We start from the raw sequence: 20,686 nt of genomic DNA, 5'->3' as shown, positions 1-20,686 counted from the left end.
ATGCTTTGTAATTATGCTAAATTCAATAAAAATAAAATATTAAAGAAAATGCACAAACTTTTATTTCAAAGACTCCTGAAGTTCAAGAAAAGTCTAAAACAGCAACTCAAAGGGGCAGATTTTATAAATCTGCGCACACGTGTACTTTTGTTCGCACACCAGGCGCGAACAAGAGTATGCGGGATTTCAATAGATGCGCGTGTAGCCATTAAAATCCAGGGTCGGCGCGCGCAAGGCTGCCCAAAATCGACAGCCTGCGCGCGCCGAGCTGTGCAGCCTGCCTCCATTCCCTCCGAGGCCACTCTGAAATCGGAGCGGCCTAGGGAGGGAACTTTCCTTTGCCCTCCCCCACCTCTATCACGAAAGTTACGCCTGCTTTGAGCAGGCGTAACTTTGTGTGCGCCGGGCCGGCTGCCGTGCTCCTTGTTCCGGTCCGGGGGCTGGTCCAGGGGCCGTTGTCAAGCCCCTGGGCTGGAACCACGCTCCCGAAACGCTGTGTCACTCCCGGCACGCCCCCCCGAAACACCCCTCCATGGAAGCCCCGGGACTTACTCGCGTCCCGGGGCTTGTGCGCGCCGCTGAGCCTATGCAAAATAGGCTCGGCGCGCGCAGGGGGGGTGTACGTGCATATCTTACGCGCGTACCCCTTTGAAAATCTACCCCAAAATGTCCCCTGACATGGACATACCGTGTTTCGCCGAGGAAGGCTGCATCGGGAGGGACAGAAAGACAATTGTTCATGTGCTGTAAAATGCAATTTTCTTATCAAGCAGGACAAAACAAAAACGGGAGAATGTGCAGCACAAAACACACAAGCATGCCCGTCATAATCATTCCCTGTACGTACCAGGATCAGTCCAGGACACCTGGGTTGTGACTCTGCACCAGTAGATGGAGACAGAGCAAGACCTGTCGGACTCAGTCATATATGACCCTGTGCCAGTCACAGCCCCTCAGTCTTACTCTGTCTCCTGGAGAATGTGCAGCACAAAACACACAAGCATGCCCGTCATAATCATTCTGATAATGTCGGAAGTTCGTGCAAAGTACAGCTCCTTCCAGTAAAATTTGTAAAACCGCCGACAAGTTGTGACTGGTATCTTTGAGAAGGCGATATGTAACGATAGGGGGGGCGCGTGTGACTTTCATGGAGTTGATTTATGTACAGTTTTGCTTGCAGTTATATGTGCTTGTGTTTTCCAATGAAATGTTAATTCCAAAAAAAACCACAGACAAGGTTGCTCAAATTCTACGTCCAGCATAAGCAGTCACAAAATATAAAACACCAACAAATCAGGATGCAAATTGTAAAATTGTTATAATCGTGCATAGATTATCCTAAAGAGCTTAGGGATAGAAAACTTTGAATTGTCAACCAGCTTAAGGGAAAAGTTGAAAAAAAGATAGAAATACAGAGAGACCTCTATATAGATTTAAAATAGCCGAAGATAGTGATATCGTAGACAGAGCAACAAAGCGCGTAACTGCATACCTTTTATGCATTTCTCAGTGCCGGTCAGGAGTCCGTACCCAGAGCAAACCCTTAACAGAAGAATGTATAAATACCGATAAGGGCGCCAAAAAACGTTATCCGCCGTGAGCAGTCACATGATGTAAAACCAACCCTTAGAAGTATAGTTATAGGCACATCACTTCGGTTTCCAAAAGGAATGTTAAGAATATCAGTACAGGCAAGAATAGACCGGGGGGATGGGACGTGGACAGAAGAAATCAAAACAGTTAGACCCATCGTGATCACAGGAGAAAGGAAAGGCTTTTTCAATAATAGAAAAAGAACATCTACATGAAATATATCCATTCAGTATCTGGGGACATTGTACGGAAGGTGAAATCCACTTCTGCACCCTGCCAAGCAGTTCTCCCGGTTTTTTCTGTTTTGTTTTGTCCTTCTTGATCCTGAAATTGCGTTTATTTTACAGCGCATGAGCAATTGTCTTTCTGTCCCCCGGTCCCCGACGCAGCCTTCCTTGGTGAAACACGGTGTGTCCATGTCAGGGGACATGTTGAGTTGCTGTTTTAGATTTTTCTTGAACCTCAGGAGTCTTTTGAAATAAAAATCTGCATTTTCTGAACAATAAAAATAAATACAACTTTTAGAAAATTGAAGGACTGGAATTTTCTGCACTCCTCCTTTTTCTGTACTAAACATGGAGCATGGACTGAACTCCCTTGACAGTATTTTGCCACTGTTGGCTTCTGGGCTTGAAGGGCCCTCTAACTGGGTACGGCACTTTATGTTCTTAAGCTGCTCTGCCTCTGTGCTCCCCCCTATTCCCCACAAATTAAGCGTTCTTTGTCAGAGCTAGGAATATTTATAGTATGAAACACAGAAGCGAGCGGATGATAAAGGTGTTTAGAATATCGTTGAAGAGTCCAGTCATGAAAATGTTGCATGGATTACTTGCATTTGAGTAGTTGGGCTCCTGTTTTTGAGAAACATAAATTGCACAGGGCAGACTATGGAGGGTTGAAGAGCTTCATGAGCACAAATTTGCAGAGCCTTTCGTTTCTGGCATCTGATGACCTCTATCAAATGGTCTCCATCCAGAATGCACTCAAACCCACCACAATAGTTTGCTGTAATTGGCACTTGATGACAGTCTGAGGGGTGAACAATTGCACAGAAATGATCTGCAGGCTTAGATTATCACTGTCCATGGGTTAATGAAGGACTTTGGCATCCGGTGGGTCAGTGCATAACAATTCCCAAACTCTAAAGTTAGTGAGGAAACTAATTTAAAAATATAACCAGAGCAGAGATTGTGACTGCCCTTGCTAGTTCTTGTTACAGCCTTAATTTTTAACATTGATGATATATTTGCACGCAAGAAGATCCCAATTGTTGTAGGAGGGACCAACTATTATATCGAGTCTCTTCTGTGGAACGTGTTGGTTGATGCTAAGGTATGTTATTCCATTCTTCATTGTAGATTGTGGAGCTGCAGCTCAGAAACTTGCATTTGTGAACCAGTAACAGAAAAAAAACTTTTGTGATTCAAAGGAGGGCTGAGGAGGGAGCTGGGGAAGATGAGGTGCACTAAGGATTGGGGCTGAGAGGGGATGCTAGAGAAACACAGATACACAGACTATGCAAGCAGGGAAAGACTAATGGGTATCTTGTCCGTCCATTATCCTTATCTTTTATCACTTTATCATCATTAGGGATCCTCTGCTTCTCCCGAGTTTTCTTGAATTCAGTCCTATTTAAGTGAGAGGCTGCTCCATGTATCCATCACCTTCGCTCTGAAAAATAATTTCCTTGTATTACTCCTGAGTTTACCCCATTTTATCCTCTTATAATGATGTTTGTTCTGGAACCTCCTTTCCACTCGAACATTCTTGCTTTCATACACTGGATTCCTAGCTGTGCACAGGATGCTTACTAACTGCACCCTGCTAATAGGGAAGGCAGTTCTCAGACTAATCAGTTATCCAAGAAAAATGTTCCCTGTAAATTGCATGGATGCAATGTACTCCTGGGGGAATTCTGTGCAAAAAAACATAAAATTCTGCAAACTTTTATATTGGTCAAAATAACACAATTTACATGACCTCTTTAAGTAATTACATTTTAAATTAATACAAAAAAGTTATTACTTAGAGATGCAGAATTATAAATATTTTGAGCAGAATTTGCCTAGAAATTCACTGTAAGAGTGTCCCTTCCACTCGCTCTCCCTACTCCCCTGGCCACTTTGCCCTCTCAGGCCCCAACTCCTCCACCTGCCAGTATCTCTCTCTCCACTTCTAGGCTCAATCCCTTCCACTCTATTGCCAGTCCCAGACCTGTTCTCAGTACTGCCCCTCACACAGGCTCCCTCTGCCCCTCCCTCTCACACATGTGCTCCCTCTCTCTAATACACATACACACACACTTGTACAGGCTCCCTCACTCTCTCTCTCACACACACATCCCCTCATACAGGTCCCTCTCTTTTGCATACACACTCACACAAGCTCCCTTTCTCACACATACATCCTCACACAGGCTAACTATGTCTCTCTCTCATGCACCCCTTCACACAGGCTCTGTCTCTCACATACACAATCCCTTCACATAGGCTAGCAGCCTCACATACACACGAGCTCCCAATCTCTCACACACACACTCCTTCACGATCTTCTCATACAGGCTCCTTCTCTGTACGTACCAGGATCAGTTCAGAGAAGTGGGTTGTGTATCCCTACCAGCAGATGGAGTCAGAGAACCAAAACTTTGGGCACTGCCATATATACTATAGTGCCACCTGCAGTCCCTCAGTATTTCTCTGACTCCAGCAGATGATAGAGATACACTCCTGCAGTCTTTAGTCAATTTTTTTCAGCTAGGTGGATAGAATTTTTTTTCTTTTCGTCGTTGTTGCTTCCTGAGGTGTTAGGCACCTTCGTGGGCCATCCCTCAGTGGAAGCCGGATGTCCGGAGGCTTAGATATCCCTGGCAGTGTCTCGTCCGCCACGACTTGGGGGGTGACGGCCAAGATAGCTGCAGCTGCTCCACCACCTCTGCAAGAGCCTTTCTTGATCTTTGATTTCTTCAGTAAAGTTAAAAAAAAAAAAAAAGTCAGCTGTGGAGCTGTGCGTCTGCCGACTGCTTCAGGGTCTAGGTAAGGAGTTGGTGCGAGGGGCTGGACCCACTGGGCCGTGGGGGGAGCCTGCCAGCTTGGATCCCTCAGTTCCTGGGGCTCCGGGGTACTCTGCAGGGCGAAGCAGTCCGGGTAATTCTACAATGGCTTCTCAACCTCAGAGCGATTGTTCAGTGCCGGAAACTCAGCAAGGCTGGGGACGGTACTCGATTTACTTCGTGGCCCCAAAGAAGGAGGGTAAGTTTCGACCCATCCTCGATCTCCAGAAGGTCAACCGTTGTCTTCGAGTTCCTCGTTTTCAGATGGAAACGCTGAGAATGGTGATGGCAACGGTTTGAACCGGGGTATTTCTCGCGTCTCTAGATCTCCCGGAGGCGTATCTACACATTCCTATCCGGTTGAGTCACCAGAGGTTTCTGCGTTTCAAGATCCTAGGGCAACATTTTCAGTTTCATGCTCTCCCGTTTGGGGTTAGCAACAGCTCCTCGAACGTTCACTAAGGTCATGGTGGTGGTAGTAGCGGCCTTTCTACGGAAGGAAGGTATCCTGGTCCACCCGTACCAGTTGACTGGTTGATTCGCGCAAAGTCTCGGGAAGACTGCGAGAGGTCGGTTCACTTGGTGAGGTGCACATAACAGTTACTGGGGTGGGTAATCAATGTGCAGAAGAGCCACTTGGAACCCACCCAAGAGCTGATTTACCTGGGAGCACGGTTCGATACCCGGCAGGGATGAGTGTTTCTAGCACCAGACCGGATAACGAGGTTACAAAATCAGGTTCGGTCCCTGCTTCGGAGGGACAAGCCCACGGTGTGGCATCATCTTCAGGTTCTGGGGTTCATGGCGTCCACCTTGGATTTGGTACCCTGGGCGTTCGCTGACTTACGTCCGTTACAAAGTGCACTGTTGTCGCGTTGGAGTCCGGTATCTGAACAATTCCACCTGCCCCATGCCATTACTTCAAGAATCCAGAGCCAGTCTGTCGTGGTGGATGTCTTGAGCCAATCTAGAACGAGGAGTTGCCTTGGACACGCCGAATTGGGTGATAATTTCCACCAATGCCAGCCTGTTGGGTTGGGGTGCGGGGTGTGCAGAGCGGTCCGCACGAGGACAGTGGAGGGCGATGGAAGGATCATGGTCCATCAATCGTCTCGAGACCAGGGCGGTGCGTCTGGCCCTACAAGCCTTCTTACCCTGGATTCAGGGCAGAATGGTACGAGTGTTCTCAGACAATGCAACGATGGTGGCTTACATCAACCAACAAAGCGGGATGCGCAGCCCTGCAATAGAGCTGGAAGCATGACTTCTGTTCGCCTGGGCAGAACATCACCTTGGGGGCATTGCCACCTCTCACGTCGCCGGGGTGGAGAACGTGCAGGCGGATTTTCTCAGCAGACAGCAACTCGATCCAGGCGAGTGGAAGTTATCGGCCAAGGCGTGGAACCACATCTGCACCAGATGGGGGGGTTCCTCAATTGGATCTGATGGCAACACGGGCGAACACAAAAACGGAACGTTTCTTCAGCTGCCAATGAGAGTAGGGTTCGGTGGGAATCGACGCTCTCGTGTGTCCCTGGCCCATGGGAATTCTCCTGTATACCTTTCCGCCATGGCCTCTCATAGGTTGGCTTCTTTGTCGCATAGAACTTCGAGGGTGAGTGGTCCTCGTGGCTCCAGAATGGCTGCTTTGTCCATGGTTCGTGGATCTCGTGCATCTGGCTCTCGAGGGACCGCTACAGTTGGCCCATCTACCGTGTCTACTCTGTCAGGGCCCCATATTTTCGGATCGGGAGGATCACTTCTCTCTCACGGCTTGGCTTTTGAGCGGTGACGTTTACGATTGAAGGGATTCTCCGAGCCGGTCATTTCCACCCTACTACAGGCACGTCGTCCGGCCACTTCCATGGCCTATGTGAGGGTCTGGAAGCTTTTTGAGTCATGGTGTGGTCAGCGGGATTGCGATCCCTTGACGGCTGATGTCCCTCGGATCCTGGACTTCCTGCAACAGGGTCTCACCAAGGGGTTCAGGTTGTGGCTATGGGCGCATTGCGGGGAAGATTGGACGGTTTTTCGCTTGCAGTGCACCCCGATATTGCCCGTTTTCTAAAAGGGGTCAAGCATCTACGTCTGCCCGTTCGATCGGTGTGCCCAGCGTGGAGCTTGAATTTGGTCCTGCGAGTTTTATGTGGCGCTCTGTTCGAGCCTATCCGCCTGTCTTCTTTAAAGGATTTGACGTTGAAGACTGTGTTCTTGGTGGCTGTTTGCTCGGCTCGTCGGATTTCAGAACTACAGGCCTTGTCGTGTCGGGATCCTTTTCTAAGGATTCACGACGATCAGGTGTCTTTGCACACGGTTCCGTCTTTCGTGCCTAAGGTGGTTTTAGCCTTTCATGTGAATCAGATGGTGGAACTTCCAGGGTTTCCGCATTGGTCTAGGGATTCGTCTCAGGACAGAGACCTGCATCTTTTGGATGTGCGACACACTCTGTTGCGTTATCTGGAGGTTACCAATGACTTCCGTTGCTCTGATCATCTATTCATCCTATTTGGGGGCTCCAAGAAAGGAGATAAAGCGTCTAAGGCGATCATATCTCGCTGGATTAAAGAAGCCGTGTGCTTGGCTTATGTTGCCCGTGGCCGTCAAGTTCCTGAGGGTTTTCAAGCCCACTCCAATAGGGCACAGGCTACTTCCTAGGCAGAGTGTCAACTTCTGTCACCTCAAGAGATCTGTAGGGCGGCAGTGTGGTCCTCTCTTCATACTTTTACGAAGCATTACCGATTGGACATTTGAGCCTCTGATGACTCATCCTTCGGTGAGAGCGTTCTGCGTGCGGGTCTTTCGGGTTCCTGCCCAGTTTAGGGTGGCTTGGGTACATCCCACTTCTCTGGACTGATCCTGGTATGTACAGGGAAAAGAAAATTGGTTCTTACCTGCTAATTTTCGTTCCTGTAGTAACAAGGATCAGTCCAGAGGCCCACTCCTTACTTCAGATTCCGAAAGACTGTGTTGGCTAGCGTTGGCCTATCTATTTTTGTTTTTCCTGAAGCTCCTTTTGGCAGAGAGGTTGTTGGAGCAGTTATTCGCAGTTGGTTTCGGTTAGTTTTTTTGTATCAAGCGCAGGAGTAGTCTGGGTTTTTTGTTAGCTACCTCTCGCTCTTTGGTTCTGTTATCTTGGGCTTGGGTACAGGACAATACTGAGGGACTGCAGGTGGCACTCTAGTATATATGGCAGTGCCCAAAGTTTTGGTTCTCTGACTCCGTCTGCTGGTAGGGATACTCAACCCACTTCTCTGGACTGATCCTTGGTACTACAGGAACGAAAATTAGCAGATAAGAACCAATTTTCTTCTCTCTCTGATACCCAGGTTCAAGCATCCCCCCTCCCGCGCTCTCACCTCCCATGCTCTCACACCCCCCTCTCCTCTTTCTCACACACACACTCTGTCATGGTGGCCTTCATCGTCGCCATGAGCAGAGAGTGTCCAGTGGCACACATAGGCCTTCATCTTTGCCGCGAATGGCACGCGGGGGCCTTCATCTTGCGTGCTCCATTTGTGGCATGCCGGGGTCTTCTGTGCCATTTTCTGCGCAGAATTTGGAAATTCTGCGCAGGGGAGATTTCTGCATAAATTCTGCGCTCCGTAGTAGCATAGAATTCCCCCAGGACTAGCAAAAGCTGTGCACGGTGTTACAGAAGCTGCGAGCAGGAGAGTTTCTCTGCAGCCAGTCAGCTGAGCCTATGGCTAGCTTCATTATGTTAAGGGTGGAGTGGGAGCTGTAGTGGAGCAGCTTGAGCTTGATCTCAGAACCTTTTGCCTGTATGCTAAGAGGGTGGAGGGAAGAGGGACAGATGTTGGGGAAAGGGGGGGGGGCAGGAGAGTCAGGCAGAAATGCTAGGGAAGGTGTGTGGGGGTGGGTGGGGAAGGGCAATCCCTCTCTGGGAACACCTCCAAAGATAGGTAGATACAAGTAGCTGTGCTGCTCGTCTATCTGCGGACAGAGCTTTCATTATTAGTTAGGAGCATGTGGGACTCATTTATGACAGTAACTCCATGCAAAATATTGTGGTTATTTTTACCTGAACTATGTAGCGTGCAGCATGACCAGTCCTCAGAGAAGGGACTGGGAATGCTGGGCAGGCAGGAAGACTTCCTGTAGTGCTTTTGGACTATTTTTGTCTGGAAGTTTTGGTTATTAAATTTTGATTTCTGAAATGCAGGAGATTTCTAATGCAGATAAGTCCAAACCAGCCGCTGATAGGAAGGTAGAACTAGAGCACTTGGACAGTAAGGAGCTCCACAGACGCCTCAGTGAGGTGGACCCTCAGAGGGCATCCAGGCTTCATCCCCATGACAAACGCAAGCTGGCAAGGTATGACCGTGAAGGGGAACGTCAGCTGGGATATCTGTATGGCAAAGTGTTACAGAGCTATGCTTTTTTATAAAGAATAACTGGATCATTTGTATAGTAACACTGTATCAGACTGTGGCCAATCAACCTTCCTCTGCTCTCTCCAAAATCTCTTCCACCCTTCCTCTCTTTCCCTTCACCCCCCTAATAGGAATGGAGGAGTAGCCTAGTATTTAGAGCAGAGGCTGCAAACCAGGGAAGCAGGGTTCAAATCCCACTGCTGCTCCTTGTGACCTTGGACAAGTCACTTTACCTTCCATTGCCTCAGCTACAAACTTCAGCCCCTGCTTACTAAGCATTTTTCCCTTAGGCACAGAATGGGAGAAAATCCTTAGTAAATTGGCCCCTTGGATTGTGAGCCTTCTGGGGATAGTGAAATATCTACAGCAACTAATGTAATCCGCTTTGAAGTGTCACAAAGGCGGAATAGAAATCAAATAAAGAAATTGGCAGCACATTCCATAAAAAACACTTTATAATGTTCCCCAATTCTTTTCTTTAAAATTGTCCATGTTTTAATAAGTTTTATTTAAAATAAGCTTTCTGCTGTGTTTCTAGATATCATTATTCTTTTATTTTCTTAATTTCCTGAACATTCCCAGGTCAATCCAGACAAGTGGGTTTTGCCTCCCTAGCAGCAGGCAGAGTCAGAGAAACAAAACTTTGCGGCCCTGCTACATAACCGAGAGTGCCACGTTCAGTCTCTCCAGTATTTCTCTGACTCCAGCAGATGGTAGAGGTGCAAACCTGCAGTCTGAGATAGAGAGAAATTGAAGTAGGAGAATTTTGGAGGAAGTTCCCTGAGGTGTTAGGCTCCTTGGTGGACCGTTCCTCAGGTTGAGCCGGGCGAAAGGGGGGTTGGGAACCCCTGCCTTGTGTTCGCCCGCATCGTGCTGGGGGCTCTGAAAGCCAGGGGACTGGTTCCCTCAGGGCCTCAGCGGACTTTGTCTGCAAGGCCCTGGAATCAGGGAAGTACCCCGTGTGTGTTTTTTGCCTTTGTATCTGATTAAAAAAAAAAAAAAAATGACAAAGAAAGGAGCAGAAAGGCAAACAGCTGGTTGCTTGGGATGGAAGGTACAGCCATGAGGCAGACAGAAGGTAAGTACTGCACCGGTCTGCATGTATCCCAGGGGCCCCAGGAGGAGCGGCATTAGCGGCCACTCCTGTAGTGAAGGAGGCGCAGCAGCGGTTGGTGCAGCTGTGTTTGTTTCCCTATGTATCCCTGGACCGTGCGGAGTCCAGAGAGCAGCGTTTTTTTCTGTGGCAGGGCCCGGCTGATTTTTCCACGCCATGGGAAATGGCGCAGCGTGGTTTAAAAAAAAAAAAAAAGGCATGTGCTAGAGTGTAGACTGAGGTTGGCTGTGTTCGCAGGCCACCTGAGCAGAGAAGTGTGTTGCGCGAGTGGGGTGGAGTCTACACGCTTGAATTCTTGCTCCCTCTGACCTGGTTGCGCTTCGGGAGAGGAGGCTTCCTCAGCAGGGGATGCACCTGGAGAAGTGGATTTCCCACCCTTCAGGGGGGATATTGGTGTCTGTGGCCAAGGGGTCCGGGTCCGCGGAGGGCCATGGGCAGGAGTCCTTTTTTAGGGAACCCAGAGATTCCCTTCCCCCATATTTTCCTGTTGGTTCAGGGGGACTCTGATGAGGGGGGGGGGGGGGGGGGGGACTCTGCTGACAACCTGGAGCAGGGGATGGATGGCCCTGAGGGATTTTTGCTGAAATTTATCCTCTTGATGCATAAAGCCTTCCTGGCAAAGAAGGGGGAAAAGAGGATGTGGGCAAGAGTCGGGACTCCCCTATCCATGGCGAAGAAGCCTAAGAGGGCCGCAGGTGTGTCCAGGTACCTACTGCATCATCTGGGACTGCGTTGAGTGGAGTCGGAGGTGGACCCCCAGGATGATCTGCAGGATGTCCCTTTGGACCACCAGGGGGTGGTTCCAGACACTGATGTAAATGTGGCACCGGGTGTGGACCGGATGTAGCTAAGGACGATCCGGATGAAAGATTGGAGGGGGATGATCCTCGGTTGTCCGTTTATTTAAGAAGGTGGAACTATGCCCTCTTATTCCCTAGATCTTGGAGGAATTGGGGGTTAAAGTGACTCATGAGGTGTCTGTTAGTGAGGGGGTGAGTCTGTTCCTGGATGGCCTGAGGGCCCCCCCCTCCCCGAGTGCCTTTTCCTTTCTTAAGAAGAGCAGGAAGCTATATTTCCTGATGAAGGAGACTTTGGAGATACTGTGGGTATCGATGGTGGATGCTGCGTTGTCGGCGGTCACTTAAAAGGTGACCATCCCGGTGGCAAAAGCTGCCGTTTTGAAGGATGTGCAGGACCGCAAGTTGGAGATTCACCTAAAGTGGATGTTTGAGGTCCCTGCTCTGAGTCTTTGAGCCGCCGTTTGTGCCAGTTCGATGCAGAGGACCTGTATTTGTGGGGTGCAGAAAGCACAGGATCCAGCTTCGACAGGAGATGGTGCCCTGCAGTCAGCTTGTTTAGAGGCTGGGGTGACTTATGTAGCCGATGCGTTCTATGATTTGGTTCGCACATCAGCCAGGAATATTGCCTCGGTGTTGGCGGCCCGCAGGCTTTTGTGACTGAGCAATTGGTTTGCGGATATGTGGTCGAAGGCTCAGCTGTGTAATCTCCCTTTCATAGGGAAGCTTCTCTTTGAGCAGGATTTGAATCAGCTGATGAAGACGTTGGGGGAATCTAAGGGGAACAGGCTGCCTGAGGATAAGTGCACTAGTAAGAAGGTGTTCCTGCCTCGAACCCTGTTCAGGGATTTGAGGAGATTTTGGACTGGTAGGACCACCTCCAACGCATCTGCGAAGCTAATGGGCAACCACCAGCAGTCCTTTTGTGGAGGTCCTAGAGACTCCAGGGATGGTTCCGGTCAAGGGGCCGATGGTGGAAAGTCAACACAAGGAAGCCGGGGTGTCCTCCTCCTGCATAGAAACCCGTAGGAGGCAACTTGTCCAACTTTTACATGGCGTGGACCAGGATTACCTTAGACCATTGGGTGCTAGAGGTCATAAGCGACGGTTACACTCTCAAATTTTTGTTCCTTGTTAGGGAGGCCTTTCTCGAGTTCACATGATCTCTCGCAGCAAGCGGAAGGCTGTATGGTGGATGCTGCAAAGGTTACTGGATCTATGTGCTATAGTGCCCATGCCGTGGGAGATACAAGGGCAGGGCAGGTACTCCATTTACTTCATGGTTCCCAAGAAGAAGGGTACCTTCAGTCCCATTTTCAACCTGCAGAAAGTGTACAGGGCCCTTTGGGTGCCGCATTTTTGAATGGGGGCACTGCACACGGTTGTAGCGGCAGTCCGCAAAGGAGAGTTTCTGGCGTCCTTGGGCTTGAGGGATGCGTATCCTCATATTCCGATTCGGATGGACCATCAGAAGTTTCTTTGTTTCATAGTGCTGGATCATCTTTTTCAGTTTCTGGCCCTTCCTTTCGCACTGGCGACAGATGGTGGTGGTGGCTGCGGCCCTACACAAAGGAGTTCTGATTCATCCATACCTGGACAATTGGCTCATTCAAGCAAAGTTGGAGGAGGAGTGTGAGGTAGCTTCAGCAGGTGATGAGCACCTTGCAATCACTAGGTTGGGTCATAAATATGTCAAACAGCCATCTGGTTCCGACCCAATCCTTGGAGTATCTGGGGGCTCTATTCGATATTAGGAAGGGCAGGGTGTTCTTGTTGGAAGACTGAGGAGGTTGCAGGCACAGGTGACCCTCCTGCTTTGTCTTACATTGCCAATGGCTTGGGATTACTTTTAAGTGCTCAGTTCCATGGCATCCACGTTAGATTTGATTCCATGGGCGTTTGCGCACATGAGACCTCTGCAGTGTGCTCTGTCATCCAGGTGGGACCTGTTGTCTGGTCAATATCATCTGCTTTCACCCCTGCTGTGAGAATCCCGGTCTAGTCTCTGGTGACTGTCTCAGCACAATCTGATGAAAGGAATGGACCTGAAACTCCCGGATGGGTGGTGGGCACCACGAACACAGGTTTGCAGGTTGTCGGACAATGCGACAGCGGTGGCATACATCAACTGTCCAAGCAGGACGAATATTTGGGCGGTAGCTCTGGAGGTATGGCGATGTTTGGGTGGTTAGAGTGCCATCTTGAGGGCATAGCGGCTCACATGTTGCAGGGGCAGAAAACATATAGGCAGACTTCCTCAGCAGGCAGAAACTGGACTCGGGGGAATGGTAGTTGTCCCAGGAGGCTTGGAATTGCATTTGTGCCTGGTTGGGTGTTCCCCAGCTGGGCCTCATGGCGTCACTTTTAACACAAAGACAGAGAGGTTTCTCAGCCACATAAGAGAGGTCGGTTTGGTGGGCCTGGATGCTCTAGTGTGCCCTTGGCCATCAGGGATCCTGCTGTATGTGTTTCCTCCTTGGCCTCTGGTTGGTTGAATTCTGAGGCGTATAGAGGCGCATCCCAGTTCCGTGGTGTTGGTAGTCCCCGAGTGGCCACGGTGTCCATGGTTTGTAGATCTGGTGCATCTGGCAGTGGTCTGATCCCTTCAGCTGGCTCATCTACCAAAGTTGCTGCGTCAGGGGCCCATATTTTCGGATCGAGATGATCACTTTTGTCTCGCGGTTTGGCTTTTGAGAGGAGGCGGCTACGCCCGGAAGGTTATTCGGAGCAGGTTATCTCCACATTTCTCCAGGGTTGTTGACCTGCCACTTTGGCATATATTCAGGTCTGGAGGGCGTTTGAATCTTGGTGACTTCAGAGACAAGTGAATCCCCTGTCATTGGAGGTTCCTCTCATCTTGGAATTTGTGCAACAGGGCTTGTCTAAGAGTCTCGTCTGAGGTACTATTTGCGTTCAGGTGTCAGCTTTGGGCTCTCTTAGGGGCAATGGTGAGGCAGGTTCTTGGCCTCATGTCCAGATGTGGTTCGTTTCTTAAAACAGATTAAGCATTTTGGACTTACAGATGTTATGCCAAGTTTGGAGCCTTAATTTGATCTTGCAAGTTTTGTGTGGGGCTCCATTTGAGCCTTTGAGGAGAGCAACGCTGAAGGCTTTGACTCTGAAGGCAGTGTTCCTGATGGCCTTCTGTTCGGCCAGAAAGGTTTGGGAGTTAAAGCTCTGTCTTGCAAGAATCCCTTTCTGTGGATTTCCAGTGATGGGGTTTCCTTGTGGATGGTCACCTCTTTTTGGTCTGAGGTGGTGTCCTCCTTTCATGTTAATCAATTGGTAGACCTTCTGGCTTTTCCAGAGTGGTCTAAGGATTCCCCTAGGGGCAGGGATCTGCATCTTTTGGATGTGAGGAGAACTCTGTTGCGTTATCTGGAGCTGTCAAATAGTTCTGGCGCTCTGATCACCTTTTTGTCGTGTATGGGGACAGGCAGAAGAGAGAGAAGGCCTCTAAGGCTACCATTTCCTGTTGGTTGAAAGTGGCTATTTTGCATGGCTTATATTTGTAAGGGCTGTCAAGTTCCAGTGGGGCTGAAGGCGCACTCCACAAGATCGCTAGCTACTTCCTGGGCAGAATGTCAGTTGCTGTCGCCTCAGGAGATTTGTAGGGCTGCAGTGTGGGCCTCGTTGCATAATTTTACCAGACATTACCACATGGATGTGAGGGTGCAGGAAGATGCGTTCTTTGAGAGTATTCTGCATGTGGGTTTTTTGGGTTCTCTCCCAGTCTAGGGGTGCTTTGGTACATCCCACTTACCTGGACTGATCTGGGTATGTTCAGGAAAGGAAAATTTGGTTCTTACCTACTAATTTTCGTTCCTGTAATACCACAGATCAGTCCAGAGACCCATCCCGTCACTGCCGAAAGACTATGTATTTTTGCCAACTGGTGGTTCAAGTTGGTTTGCCTTTAAGGGTATTTGGGCAGTTGTTGATCATGGTTTGGGTTTTTCAGATTTAGTTTTTGGGAGTGTTTTGAGCTCCAGTTTTAGGGGGTTTCCAACCCTATAGTTTTCCCTGTTAGCCCGAAAAAGGGGTTTTGGGGTTACGTCTTGGCTTGAGTACAGGTCATTACTGAGGGACTGCAGGTGGCTCTCTCAGTTATGTAGCAGTGCCTCAAAGTTTTGTTCTCTGTCTCCATCTGCTGGTAGGGATGCAAAACCCACTTGTCTGGACTGATCTGTGGTATTGCAGGTAAGAACCAATTTTCCTTTCATTTCTTTTCTTTGTCTTTTTTACTTTTTCCTTGGCCTCTCTTGTCTTGCCCTATCCTCTCACAGAGTCATATTGCACAGAATGTCCTTCCAGGAGGAAGTACCACTGGGCCATATGGCTCTGAGTTAGGAAAGGGCTTCCAGTGGTTGTGATCAGCTGTAGGATTGAGATAGCTTTGAGGTGGAGTTGGAAACAGAACGCCTGAGTCTGGCAGGAGCAAGTGAAGGCAAGAGAAGAGTCTGGGAGAGGCATTTCTTATGCTAATTCATGGAATTTTGCTGCAGAATCAATACAAAAAGAGAGAAAACTGTTCAGCGGAATTGTCTAACTCCGGCTACAGACTCCATCCCTGAGCTGAGCTGCTGCAGGAAACCAAGGCTGCATCTTAAGCTGGTTACTTATTCATCCAAAGCTGCCCCTCTCCACATGGCAGTGCTCCTGCTGAAACTGAAGTACATACATCTCAGACTCCAGGACTTAGAGAAATAGTTCAGATTAAGTTTAGGCTCCTGGGTCCACATTTATATCCAAGCCATTGTTTGAGGGCCCCTAGCTTTTCAGAGCATAGTGCGAAGTTACAGTGGTGTCTGACGGAATTGGGAAGTCCTGCAGTACCTATGAAAATCTGAAACAGGAAGAGATGGGCAGTAAAAAGAGGATTTGCAATTTCTGCCATCTCTGCTGGGGCTATAGTGCCATGGGGCTGTACCATAACCAGCAAGAGATGTAACTCTCTTGCTTAGCCATTGAAAGAAGGTATCCCAGTACATGCTTATCCTGGGATTCCCTCTCTCTCGCCTGGAGGCTGTGAACATTGCCAGCCGGCCTGAGGAATCAAACCTAGCTCTCTACATGGCTACTGAGCCAGAGGCTGGCCTATGAAACAAGCTTTCTGATGTTTCAGGAAAGGAGCGTGAAAAAGCAGGCTGGAGCACATTTCTCTTCCCTGCTGGGAGTAATGTCTGAGCAAGGTGCAACCAGTCTTGGAAAATAAAGCTTCTATCATCTGCCTTCGCCCCTTTCCCATGAGCTGGGAAAGACTGAACTATAAAAGCCACCACTGACTGTTTGCTGTGTGCATTTTAGAAAGAAGTAATGATTCAGAACTTCTTTAAGCAGCTGTGAAAGTGAGAGGATCTCATATCGTTACTACCTGGCACTTGCTCCATATTGCTTATGTCATAATATCAGACAAATATTTTGTACTGTAGTGTAATGTTTATATTTTGTAATGCATTATAAAAGTTATGCTCTAATTTTTAAACAATGAGAAGTTTTCTCAGAGCAAATTTCACAAACAGTGCTTAAATTCTTCAGATTCTATTCCATATTAGGTGATATGTAAATACGACTGCTCTTGTGGAAGCTGCTTACGCATATTGAAAATTCCTGAGGTAACAGCAACAGGCTGAACTGATGCTGGATGTGTTTGAGATGTTGCACAATACAGGATTCAAATTTTCATTTCAGGAACACCATTCGAAAGCCATTGTTTCCTGTACATACCTAGATCAGTCCAGACTCCTGGGTTTTGCAACCCTGCCAGCAGATGGAGACAGAAAGTGTCACTGACACTACATATCCCAGTGTGCCACCTGCACTCCCTCAGTATTTCTCGGTCTCCAGCAGATGGTAGATAGTGCAAAACCTGCAGTTTGAGAGACAAAATAAAAAAAAAAAATTACGGAAGACGTTGTCTTTATCCTCCCAGGGTGTTGGGAGATCCTGGTGAGGCCATCCCCCCTCGTTTGAGGCGGATGAGCAGGGAGTTGGTGACCCTTCTGAAAGCTTGTTCCGGAGGTCTGTGCGGTGGACATCTGGTGATCCAGATCCCTCAACCCCCATGAGACAGCGATGGATCCTGCTGGCAGTTCTGCACTGCAAGCCCAGTGGAGCAGGGGTGACCCTTTTATATGGTTTGTCCTGGTCTGGGTTGTTAAAGTTTGGCGAAAGGAGACTGATATATCCAGTATTCTGGCTCTTTTCTGATCTGCCATGCGGCCTGCGCTCCTGGAACTGGAACCTCTGCACCAAAGGAAAATATTGGTTTCTATGTGTCTTTATTTGTTCTCAGAGAGTAAAAAAAAAAGGAACTAGTTAGAGGAATCTGTGCATCATCAGGGTACCAGTGGGGGAGCTACCTTAGAAATTAAAGGGAGCTCAGCGATGGGGTCTTTCAGCACCTTCTCTGCCTTCGGAGGAGACTGGGTGTTGGCTCCGTGGCGTTGAGGAACTAACACCTGCTTGATATTGAGGTGCTGGTGGTGCAGCGGATGTGGGGAGGAACAGTGTGCATGTGCAGCAAAAGCTGTATTGCGTTTGGGGGGTCTGCATCGAGCATGGCCGCACCGGTAGAACGAGCCTTGCAGGTGATGTCGTCTAGCACTGAGGTTTCCCTGACGGTACGGAAACGGCAGTCATTTTAGATTCCCTAGCAGGGTCAGCAGAAGAGGCAGGGGAATCCCTTCCTCAACTATCACCGGCGGTTCCCTGTCCTGTGGAGGTGCAGAGAGACATTGAGGGAGGAGTCTCTGGTTCTGATAGTGGTCTTCTGTCAGTTTTAATTTGCTTATGTGCAAAGCTTGTTTAGCGGAACAAACAGTGGGGGATGCTGGCTCTCGGCCCCAGTCTTCATGGATTATCGACCAGTCAAGAGGCCTGAACTGTTGAAGCTCTTCAGGCCTTCAATGATTTTCGGTGTCGAATGTTGAATGGATCTGGACCTAAACATGCTGAAGGAGCAGGCAGGCTTTGCTTAACTGTATGATAGGCTGCGACAGTGGGGGTTGTTTTTTTCCTGTGTGCTTAGGCATGTGCGCGCATTCTCGCTGCATGGTGGTTGCATATACAGGGACCTGTGCGCCTAAGGCCATGGCCTAGATTTGAGCGCATACGTCTGCAACCTAGACTTAAGCACATTTACGCAGGTACTTGTGCGCATCAGACTGCGACCTAAACTTGAGCGCATATTTGCACATGTACTTGTTTGCATACAACCACAGCCTATATGAGCGCATATTTGCACATATACTTGTGCGTGTAAGACTATGACCTAGTCTTTAATGCGTGTACTGGAGGGGTGTGCACCTCCACCTAGAGCAGAAGTTCAGGAGAGCTAGGCACCGGGGACGAACAAGTCCAAGTGCCTTACTATCTGTAAGGCTTGCTGTCTGATAGCAGTTTAGTCCTCGCTCTCATTCTGTGTCAGCACTATTTAGATGATCAAAGCGATTTTCTACTAAGCTTTGGCCCATATTGGGACATCCACTCGGCCTATGGTGTCTCTGGAGGGGAGTGGAGTGCGAGGCGAGGTGAGGTGAGGCAACGGTCATTTTTCCTCCCTTGTTCCCAAGGGCAGAAACTTCCCCGAGAGGGAGAGGTTGGAGACGGCAAGGCTTGGCCTGTGGGCTCTGATATAGGTCCATCTTCCTTCTGGTGGAATGTTTTTCCAGGGCCTGCAGACCTTTCTGCAGGGGTGTCCAGCCTGGGCGAAGCAACAGACTAGGTAGCGATTGCATGCTTGGGCTCCCATTTTTCAGTAACTGTGGGCAAATGCCTTAGGGAGGCTGTTCCTGGTAATGTTCAAGGGATGTGGATCATGAGACATTGGAGGAGAAATTACATATGATTGACAGCCGCTTCGGACTCCAGATTTTTTTGTTCAGACCCTGAACACACTTAGTGTGGCTGGAGGTCAGTTTTAAGCATTGTGTTTCTTTCCCCCCTGTATCCAATTCAAGAAATATTGGATTTAAAGAAGGTAAATGCGGCTCTCAAGGTTCCCGTTTCTGCATGGAAACTGAGGTCCTTCATAGCGGCAGTACGCAAGGGAGACTTCTTGGCATTTCTCGCCCTGATAGAGACGTATCTGCACATAGCCATCGGGCCGGAGCACCAGAGATTCCTGAGCTTCATGGTCCTAAGGGAACATTTTTGATTTCGAGCCCTTCCCTTCGGCTGGCGATGGCTCTATGCACCTTCATCAAGGTGATGGTGGTGAGGGCGGCTGCATTGCAGAAGGAGAGTGTTTGTACATCCGTTTCTGGATGACTGGCTCATTCATGCAAAATCAGAGGACCTCTGTAGACAATCAGTACAAAAGATACCAATGTATTTATTTATTTATTTGTGGGTTTTGTATACCGACATTCGTAGGACAACATCATATCGGTTTCCAGGTAACATCGAATGTAGCAACAGTGCTTTACAATAAACATGGAACAAAGGAAACTGGGAAGACGAGTACATTGTAAACAGAGGCTAACAATATTTTAGATATAAAACAAAAACGGAGGAGGGGAATGGGGGGGGAATATGAAATTTGTACATATTTACATTAATTTGGTAAAATAGGCATAGCACAGGTTCCATGTAAAGGCATCGCCTATTAGTTCTGAGTTAAATGTACACCGATACGATGTGCAAACGGCTGTCGGTATATAAAAAATGTTAAATAAATAAAATAATGAGCTGAAAAGTAGATGTACAAGGCAAAAGGGTGCGAGGGGAAGGCAGAGTGGTGAAGGGAGGGGAAGGATCAAGTGAAAACTTGTCTGAATAACCATGTTTTAAGTTTTTGTTTAAATTTTTTTCGGGCATGGTTCCTGCCGAATGTCAGCTAGCATAGCGTTCCAAGCAGAGGGACCTGCTATGGATAGGGTGCGTTCTTTAATGGTATTGAGGAGGGTAGATTTATGGGAAGGTATGTGTAGGGTGGCTGCGTGTTGGGATCTTGTAGGTCTGTTGGATTTGTGGAAGAGTAGGGACCCATTGGACCAATACATGTTGGGGCTGTGTAAGGTTTTGTGTATGAGAGAGTGTTTTGTATCGTATCTGTGCAGAAATGGGTATCCAATATAGCTCTTTGAGTACAGGGGTGATGTGTTCGGTTCTTCTTGTGTTAGTGAGGATACAGGCAGAGCGTTTTGGAGCAATTGGAGGGGGAGGAAAGTAGTTTTGGGGAGGAAGAGGGAGTTGCAGTAGTCAATTTTTGTTAGGATAATGGCTTGCAGCACAGTACGGAAGTCGCCACGGTGGAGGAGGGGTTTTAGTTTTTTGAGAGTATGCAATTTGAAATAGCAATCTTTTTATCATATTGTTTATGAATTTTTTTAGGTTAAGTTGACTGTCGATGGTAACTCCTAGGTTTCTCACCTCTTGTGCTGGGGATATTGTGGGTGGGAGGGTGGAGGGTAGTGGGGTGGAGTGGTTATTACGCGGGGGAGTTATAATCATAATTTCAGTTTTTTCAGCTTTGAAGGCCAGATTGATGCTGGTGAGAAGTGTGCTGATGGCTATGAGGGCAGCTTCCCAAGTTTTAAGGGCGTTATGTATTGATTTGGTGATAGGGTTGATGATCTGAACATCATCCGCGTAGATAAAGTATGTAAGACCTAATTCGGTGAGGAGATGACGGAGGGGTAGGATATATATGTTGAAGAGTGTAGAGGAGAGAGCAGAGCCTTATGGGACACCATGGTGTAGGTTGTGGGCTCTGGATAGCTTATTGCCAATATTAACT

General features: G+C 48.4%; 1 protein-coding gene across 1 annotated transcript in view; it reads left to right on the top strand.

Moving 5' to 3' along the window:
* Positions 1 to 20,686, top strand: part of TRIT1 (tRNA isopentenyltransferase 1) — a 92,273-nt gene that overhangs the window by 13,147 nt on the left and 58,440 nt on the right. Inside the window, exons 3-4 of the mRNA XM_029619383.1 lie at positions 2,827 to 2,925; positions 8,823 to 8,974. Coding sequence (XP_029475243.1) covers positions 2,827 to 2,925; positions 8,823 to 8,974 — 251 coding nt within the window. The remainder of the gene's footprint in view (positions 1 to 2,826; positions 2,926 to 8,822; positions 8,975 to 20,686) is intronic.

This window comes from Rhinatrema bivittatum, chromosome 11, assembly GCF_901001135.1.
Source record: "Rhinatrema bivittatum chromosome 11, aRhiBiv1.1, whole genome shotgun sequence".
In the NCBI taxonomy this organism is placed as follows: domain Eukaryota; kingdom Metazoa; phylum Chordata; class Amphibia; order Gymnophiona; family Rhinatrematidae; genus Rhinatrema; species Rhinatrema bivittatum.
This window is presented reverse-complemented; position numbering and strand designations above follow the sequence as displayed.